The sequence below is a fragment of the Raphanus sativus genome, chromosome 2, assembly GCF_000801105.2.
Source record: "Raphanus sativus cultivar WK10039 chromosome 2, ASM80110v3, whole genome shotgun sequence".
Taxonomy (NCBI): Eukaryota; Viridiplantae; Streptophyta; class Magnoliopsida; order Brassicales; family Brassicaceae; genus Raphanus; species Raphanus sativus.
In genome coordinates, this window is record NC_079512.1 from 40,116,353 (window position 1) to 40,125,326 (window position 8,974).

At 36.7% G+C, this 8,974-nt stretch overlaps 2 protein-coding genes across 2 annotated transcripts in view; both read left to right on the forward strand.

Moving 5' to 3' along the window:
• The window catches only part of LOC108821860 (protein YIP4b), a gene marked incomplete in the record, with an annotated part of 2,081 nt that extends 396 nt beyond the window's left edge, over positions 1 to 1,685 (forward strand). The window contains 3 exon segments of the mRNA XM_018594851.2: positions 1 to 258; positions 1,034 to 1,108; positions 1,200 to 1,685. Coding sequence (XP_018450353.1) covers positions 1 to 258; positions 1,034 to 1,108; positions 1,200 to 1,460 — 594 coding nt within the window.
• Positions 1,686 to 5,663: 3,978 nt separating this feature from the next.
• Positions 5,664 to 7,552, forward strand: LOC108828834 (AAA-ATPase At4g30250). Its single transcript, XM_018602531.2, has one exon. The coding sequence runs from the start codon at positions 5,817 to 5,819 to the stop codon at positions 7,395 to 7,397; it is 1,581 nt and encodes a 526-aa protein (XP_018458033.1). The 5' UTR covers positions 5,664 to 5,816; the 3' UTR covers positions 7,398 to 7,552.
• Positions 7,553 to 8,974: the final 1,422 nt, after the last annotated feature.

Below are 8,974 nucleotides of genomic sequence, written 5' to 3' on the forward strand. Positions count from 1 at the left end.
GGTGGTGGAAGCTCGGAAGGTGGGAAGGGGATCGGAGGAAGCGGGTTCGGGTCACCGCCGAACACGTTGACGGAGCCGGTGTGGGATACGGTGAAGAGGGATCTGACGAGGATCGTGAGTAATCTGAAGCTGGTGGTGTTTCCGAATCCGAATAGGGAGGATCCTGGGAAGGCGCTTAGGGATTGGGATCTGTGGGGTCCGTTCTTCTTCATTGTCTTCTTGGGCCTTACTCTCTCTTGGTCTGCTTCCGTTAAGAAGGTTTAGCTCTCTCTTAAAGCTCTTTCCTTTGGATGATGCATATGTGAATTAAAAATCGTAGCTTTAGGAACTGAGAGTTTCTACAGAATGATGTTGTTTCTTGTGGCATTGCTTCCTTAGTTTAATCTCTTTAGGCTTAAAGCATCTTAGCAGTGACATTTTGATTTAACTCGTAGATTTGATTAGATGGGGCAGCAAAGACAACCCATGTGGTGTGCTACCTTACTTGTAATCTTAGAGTTTCAGAGCTTTCTTCTTCTGTCTTGACTTAGCAGCATTTTGATGTCTAGGATGTGTGATATATGATTATTGATGTTGTAACATTTAGGTTATATGAGATCAAAACGGATGGATGGCATGTTGTTGGTTGGTGGTTTTTCATATATGCATTGCTTTAAATGGATTCTGTTGTGGGGTTTTTATGTTAAGACAAGGAAATGTTAAGAAAATGTTAAGACAAGGGGTGTTTTGTTCTTTTACTGTGTTCGATTGCATTTGATCTATGCATGATATATGTCTGAAAAGACATCAGTTTGTAGTTTAGTCTCTGCTCGCTTTTTGACAGTTGCCTGAATGTTTTAGAATTTTTTTTTGCTATAAATCACATATTTGTTTTCGTTTCCATCTAAAATCTTCCTTTCCTTGTATTTGCATCCTGAAATTGAGTCTCTGAATTTACAAATCATTAATACATTCTTATGCATCTGGTTAGATTTAAGAATCGTTTTCTATTGAAATAGCTTCGGGTCTCATCCTTTTACTCTGTAATTTACAGTCGGAAGTATTTGCCGTGGCATTTGCACTACTTGCAGCTGGAGCAGTGATCCTCACACTAAATGTGCTGCTCCTGGTAAGCACACATTTATGAATTCATGTATTACTACCAGCCGTATACTATTCCCGTTCTATTTTTTTTTGTTCTGAAACAATACAATTTTCAGGGAGGACATATAATATTTTTCCAAAGCCTAAGCCTATTGGGTTACTGTCTGTTTCCTCTGGATGTTGGAGCAGTGATCTGCATGTTGAAGGACAATGTGATACTCAAAATGATAGTTGTGTGTGTGACTCTTGCCTGGAGCTCTTGGGCCGCTTATCCTTTCATGAGCGCCGCTGTGAACCCAAGAAGGAAAGCTCTCGCACTTTACCCGGTCTTCCTCATGTATGTCTCTGTCGGCTTCTTGATCATTGCCATTGATTGATTCCATTCTGAAGAAAATGGAAAATCACAGTTGTTTTTCCTTTGATTCAATTTGGAAAAATCATTTGGTACAAAGTAGATAGATAATTCTCCAAAGTGAACTAATCTGAGTTTTAATGAGACCATATGTATAATATGCTCTTTGAACACCTTTTTTGTTATACTCTGGTTGACTTGACTTTATTTGTATAAGACCTTTGATTATAAGACAAGGCTGTTTTGTTTACCTTACGATACATAATAATGCTAACTGTACATGACTTTGTAACTACTATAGTTTTTTTTCCAAGGGATTTTCAATCTAATTTGTGTGGAAAGATGTACACAATAAACATTTTTGATCAAAAGAAAAACTTTTAATATCATATAACTACAGCAATAACTAATATTAATAATTTCCAGCAGATATTTTTTTTTGTTAACTTATTATTATTAGACAAACTGACAAAGAATCGAATTTAAAAAAAATCTCTGGTTGAAATCTTCTTCGGTTTTGTTGCATTTAATTGTCTAGATATTACCTTCTGTGTCACACAAGTCTCAATTATTATTTTGTTTTAACTTTTTGTCTCTTGAAGTAAGATTTTGTTTGGGAGTCCTGTAGTAGTAACTAGTGAATAAGTAACTTCGGGGAACGGGTATGCCACAGTAGGAACAGAGTTTGCTTGAGTAATACGTCATCTCTTTTTATTATTTATTTTATCTCCTCAGGTGAATTGTGACAGTTCTCTCAAACACACCAAATTGTAAACAATAAATTATTTACACACCAATTGTAAATAACAAAAAAAATTTCTTGTATTTGCCGAAATGAAAATACTACAAAGGGCGGAGACGATATTTCATCAATTTGAATGAAGGAAAAACAAAAAAAAATTTAAAAAGAAAACTATAGAGTTGGGATTGATATTAAAGTGAATGATTCTTTCTATTTTTTGAAAACTGAAATAGAAAATGCCAAAGAGAGTCAGTTTCAGAAGGTACCATCATAACAAACCCTAATTATAAAATGCCAATTGTACTTTATACAGGCCTCTGTAACATTACATAATAACATGGCCTTACACCTTTTGACATTTAACATTGTTTATTCATTGTTGGCCCTTTTGAGTTTAGCTAGGAGCCAGAGGATGCTAAACTCCAAAACCAGAATCACCAACGGATCTCTGTACAGAATCTTTGGTCCAAATTTTCCCTCACAGTATCAACCAATGCATTTGTAGATACCTAATTGTTTTCTACACGTACATCATTTTCATTTTGATATTTAGAATTATCAGTGTTCTGATATTGACAATTAATATAGATATCTTTTAGTAGGTTTGCATTACTTGAAGTTTGGATCTACACATTTCAAAGGAACTTCTAAAACGTTTTTTAGACAAATAAAATAGTAAATAAAATAGTAAATTAAAGGCTTTAAGGGTGTTGGGAGATTCCACAGTTCTGCAAAAGTGACTATAGTAACTTGGGCCTTATCTACTGTCGTTGTCACTCTGTGTCATCTCCTTTTACATGTCTCACCATTTTCCCCTATTTAAAAACATTTGAAAAATGTCAATACTTTTTTATTCTGTCGGCCAAGTGAAACATCGACTACTTGTTTTTCCTTTCTCATAATACTCGCAACTAGGGCTGGGCATTTTATCCGTTAAATTTGATTCGATTCGTTATCCGTTACTATTCGATCCGAAAATTCCGAATATCCGTAAGCTTTCGAAGCAAAGCAAATACTAAAATTCAATATCCGTCAAAATCGAAGCAAATCACAAATATTAAAATTTTGGAAAGCGAATATCCGATCCGATCCGTCAATATATAAATACATGTATATTTTGATTATATTTAAAGTTTTAAATGTATAAAATTATATAATTATTATTCTAATATATTATTTGATAGATTCTATTCATATTATTACTTATATAAAAGTATTACATAAAAGGAAGAGAAAATATTTATGACAATTATAATTTTTTCTTAAGTTTTGTGTTATTATAATTTTAACTAAGTTTAAAAATTTACAAAATATGAAGATTCACTACTTCTTTTAATTTTTATCTTTTATATCATGCAAAAAATATATTTTACAAAACAAATTTGTATCAAATTTTTAAGATTATTTGTATTAATCAAAACAAATGAGAGATCCGCGAATATCCGCAAATATCTATTTATTTTCCGGATATCCGTTTTTCCGAATATCTGTATTTTTCCGAAGCAAAGCAAATCGAAAAATCAGATATCCGTAACATTCGAAGCAAATCACAAATACCTTCAAAACCCCGAATATCCGATCCGTGCCCACGCCTACTCGCAACAGATAATTTTGATAATGGAGACTCAAACTAGTGTTACAAACAAAAGGAGACTAAAACTAGAATGAAATTAAGTTGATCAGCCAGGCTTGTTGCTACAATCATAGTAATTTCTGCATATGGAGTCTTACAAATACAACTTAAGAACTCAAGTTCTATCAAGTTACAAAAGTACATGTTTATATAGAGCTGGGAATTTGATTCATTATCCACGGGCCCCGCCCCGTTTGATCCGCCGCGGGGCGGGTGCGGGTCGAGTGATTTGAAAAAAACTGTTCGCGGGTGTGGGTGTGGGTCGAGTGATTTTAACGCGGGGCAGGTGCGGGTCGACCGAATTTAAACTGCGGGTACCCGCCAACCCGCAAAATTAAAAAAAAAAAATTCTTTTTAAAATATGATTTATTTTTTAATAAAAATTATGTTTTTTTATAAAAAAAAAAATAAAAAGTACGAATATTTTTAAAAATTTAATTAAAATATATTATTTATATTTTTTTAAAAAATTAATAAAATAATTATTTTTATTGTTTTTTATATTACCCGCGGGTCACGCGGATTACCCGCTAATTTATGCGGGGCGGAGCGGGTCTTACATTTTTTAGATGCGGGTCAAACGGGTCGAATTTTTGAATCGAAAAAATGAGTCGACCCGCAGCGGGTCGGGCGGGTCAACCCGCAAACCCAGCACTATGTTTATACCATTTAAAGCTTGATTATACCCATTAATCTCGGAGATATATTCATTAAAAGTGCTTTAAGCTAATATAGGATTGTGATGAGGTTTATTAATGTTGGAATTAGATGGAGATGTGAAAGAAAGTTGAAAGAGTTTTGAGTTTTATGGTGATAGATGTTGATATGCAAATGTAGACAAACAATGATGTCCCACGTAAATTCGAGTGTCCTAAAGAATAAAATCACAAAACCCCAACAAAACAACACAAACCCAACTGTAACTCACACTCACAAACCCTAATCTAGACCCTCATGTTCCCTAATTTGCTTTTACTAGTTCTCAATTTTCAAAAAGGCAACACTACAATGATCATTAACCTTTGCATTGCTCTTAAATATGATAACTTCTTACCTTACCATATTGGTATGGACCTCCAAATTCTATATATGGTGAAAATGATTCAGTTTAACAGATACCATGGCACTAGCTAGAGATTATGTTGAAGAGTCCTTTTTGTATGTTTTCTTTACATGCATCATTACATGATTGTGACGTTTGTAATCTGAGTTTTGTATGTAATATAACTTGTCTTTTTTATAGTAATCAAATTTTCTGTGGTGACCAAGAAAATGACTTGGGAATAATAAGATGGAAACTCCTTTGAACACTAGAACCAATCAATAAAACAATACCTCTTTACTAGATACAACCATTCCAGCTAAGTTAGCAGTTCTTGGCTGTCTCTTAGAAACTTACCCTCCTTCACTATTCAAAATTTCTAGCTGTTTCTTGTCCTTTATCATTGTACTTGTTTGTCCGATTCATTCAGTGTAAATAGTAAGGAAACTTATCTGTTTCTCCACCAGGACTGTCCTCTATATTCTCTCTTTCTCATTCCTCACCTTTCAAGTTGTTCAACTTTTTTTCTCCAAACTTATTACTTCATTTTCAATCTTTATCACATCGTGGGGGCAAAAACACAAAGTGGAATAGTACACCGATGTGAAATTTACATGTCACATAACCACTACCTCTTGGACATCTAATTGATTTTGAAGTCTAGAAACCATAGACCTATGAAAATAATAGAGAAATAGAGTTTGCTTATGCCGTTAGCACCACACAACACAACCCAATGGTAGTAGTAGTATCAGTAAAATATTAAAATTAACTCCTCCCATTGTCTATAAATTCAAGCATCTCCTCCTTTCATATTTCCAATAAAAACCCACCAACGTCTCTCTCTCTCTCTCTCTCTCTCTCTTCTCTCTCAAAAGCATTTCCCTCCCAAATCTCAAGAACTTAAAAAAAAAATCGAAACTTTTCTCTACTCTGTTTCTACAAAACAGAGCAAAAGTAAGAGATGAAGATGAGTGATTACTGGACGACAATGGCTTCTCTAGTCGGCATGTTAGCCTTCTGCCAAACAATCCTCCAGCTCGTCTTCCCACCGGAGCTCCGCCTCGCCTTCGTCCACCTCCTGACACGTATGCGCCACGTGTTCTCCTCCCACACCTACTTCGACATAACGGAGATAGACGGCGTCAACACCAACGAGCTCTACAACGCCGTCAGCCTCTATCTCAGCTCCTCCGTCACCGTCAACGGCTCCGTCTCCTCCGCCGCCGGCAACAACAGCAACACGCGCCTCAGCCTCACGCGCGTCCCCAACTCGAGCTCCGTCACCTTCGGCCTCTCGAACAACGACAGGATCACCGACGTCTTCGACGGCGCCACCGTGCTCTGGGAGCACGTCGTGGTCCAGCGCCAGGTCCAGAGCTTCTCGTGGAGACCAATGCCGGAGGAGAAGCGAGGGTTCACGCTGCAGATCAGCAAGAGAGACAGAGCCCTCGTCCTGGACCATTACCTCGACCACATCGTCGGAAAAGCCGAGGAGATTCGCCGGAGGAGCGAGGAGAGGCTGCTCTACACGAACTCAAGAGGCGTCTCCTTGGACGCGAGGAGCCACCCGTGGGACTCGGTGAGGTTCAAGCACCCGAGCACGTTCGAGACGCTGGCGATGGACCCGGAGAGGAAGAGGAGGATCATGGAGGATCTGAGAGAGTTCGCGAACGGACAAGGGTTTTATCAGAAGACCGGGAGGGCTTGGAAGAGAGGGTACTTGCTGTACGGACCGCCCGGGACGGGGAAGTCTAGTTTGATCGCTGCCATGGCGAACTATCTTGGGTACGATATTTACGATCTCGAGCTTACTGAGGTTCAGAATAATTCGGAGTTGAGGAAGCTGTTGATGAAGACTAGCTCTAAGTCGATAATTGTTATAGAGGATATCGACTGTTCGATTAGTCTGACGAAGAGAGATAAGGTTAAGAAGAAGAATAAGAGTAACAACGGGTGTTATGATCCGGATTTGACTAGCTGCGGGTCGGGTTTGATGGACGAACCGGGAAGCTCGGTGACGCTCTCGGGTTTGTTGAATTTTACTGATGGGCTTTGGTCTTGTTGCGGGAGCGAGAGGATCTTTGTGTTTACTACTAATCATATTGAGAAGTTGGACTCGGCTCTGTTGAGGAGTGGGAGGATGGATATGCATATTCACATGGGGTTTTGTAGGTTTCAAGCGTTGAAGATTCTGTTGAAGAATTATTTGAGGATGGAGGAAGGTGATGTGGATGGTGTTGTTTTGAAGGAGATGGAGGAGTGTGTGGAGGAGGCGGAGATTACTCCGGCTGATGTTAGTGAGGTGTTGATTAGGAACAGGAGCGATGCGGAGAAGGCGGTGAGGGAGCTTGTGTGTGTGTTGAAGGAGAGAGTTGTGAGGAGGAGGAAGAGTGGTGGAGTGAAGAAGAAGAAAGAGGAAGGAGAAGATGAAGAAGAAGAAGAAGCAGAGGAAGAACAAGAGAAGAGGGCTTTGGATAGTCCCAATAGAAACAGAGAGTTCTTTGGGTTTGAAAATGAAAAAGATGAAGTTGAAGAGAAGTGAAGGAGAAGAGACTGTAGTAGTCACTGTAGGATCATTGTCTAATGGTTCATGTGTTTTTTTAAATTAAGGTTGGTTTTTATTCTGTTTCATTTGTTCAGTTAAAATGTTATAACTTATGATTGTTATAATCAATCATATAATATAAGGTTTATTCATTTTGGTGATAATCACAGTCAAAACCCAATCTAGTGAAACATCCAAACCACATGAAGGGTTGACTTGAGTTTAATTGAGTCACTAAAGGGTCAACCAGTCAAGCCAACCACTTGTTCTACGTGTTTTCTTCTTGGAGTAAGGAATATAAAAAGGACAAATCATAATCACATAGTACATTGTTTATCCATTTTGGTGAAACTGAAGTAGTGAAACCTCCATACCAAATGGGGTTTTACATCCACTGATGAAGTGTAAATATTGGAATAATGTTATTTATGCGCACTAGGTTGGATTGAATCAGACGAGGATCAACAGATGATGAGCTCAAAGATGTTGAGCAGATGGAGGTTGTTTGGATACGCAAAATAAATATGAGGACGTGGCTGTGACAATTAAGGAAAGGATTAAAAAGATCCTCGAGTATAAAAGACAAGAGACAGGGACGAGATTAGATCAGCTAGCTAAACACGTGAATACTAGAGCTCAAGGAAGAGATAAATTTGAAACGCATAGCTTCAATGATGCTCAAGACAAGACAAAAACAACTGTTATATTATAGTCCATAGACTAGTGACAAATGAAATAGTTAACTAAATAAAGATCTTCCCCTTGCTATAATCTTGAATATAGCTAAAACCAATGACAAAATCTGTATAGAAGAGGGGATTTGAAGATACAGTTTTTAACAAGTAAAACAATAAAAACTAGACAACGGAGACCAAACCAGTTACCCAAGTGTAATTGTAAATCAATTTCGGGGATGTAAATATTGGATGGACCAAGTTCAAAAAGGCCTGGGCCTTGTAACCGAAAACCTCAATTTGAAACATCAATTCATGTCTACATTGGAGTAGGAACCGGTTGTTCTTTGTTCACACAATTGCAATCGTATCATAGTGATTAAAAAAATTCAATTAATGATTTTTTAACTTACTGATATTATTAATGTCAATAAATTAGTTGAAAATTTGCCATTACTTTGGTTAGACATGCCACCCTCCATGACATAAATCACCCATTGAGTTAATTGATTTTTCGAAAAGATGTCTCAGAATGCGTCATTAGCATCTAATCTATTAATTTAGGGTTCTATTTTTATCTACTATTAACAAGTCATAGTAGGACCACTTAAAGAATTAGTCAATATGACATATTTGATTATTTGTATTAACAATAAACCAACTATAAATATATTAATAATAAACCAACTATAAATTTGATTTTTTAACTATAATAAAATCTGTTGAGAAAGAATCTAACAAAATCTTAGTTTAAAATTTAAATATTTTTTTTATAAATAACACATTAATATATTTCGAAATTAGTAATATAATATTATTATAAGTAAATTTAACTAAAACTTATTATAAAAAAGAAAATAAAAAATTCTTTATACTAACTTTTTTATAGATTCTATGATA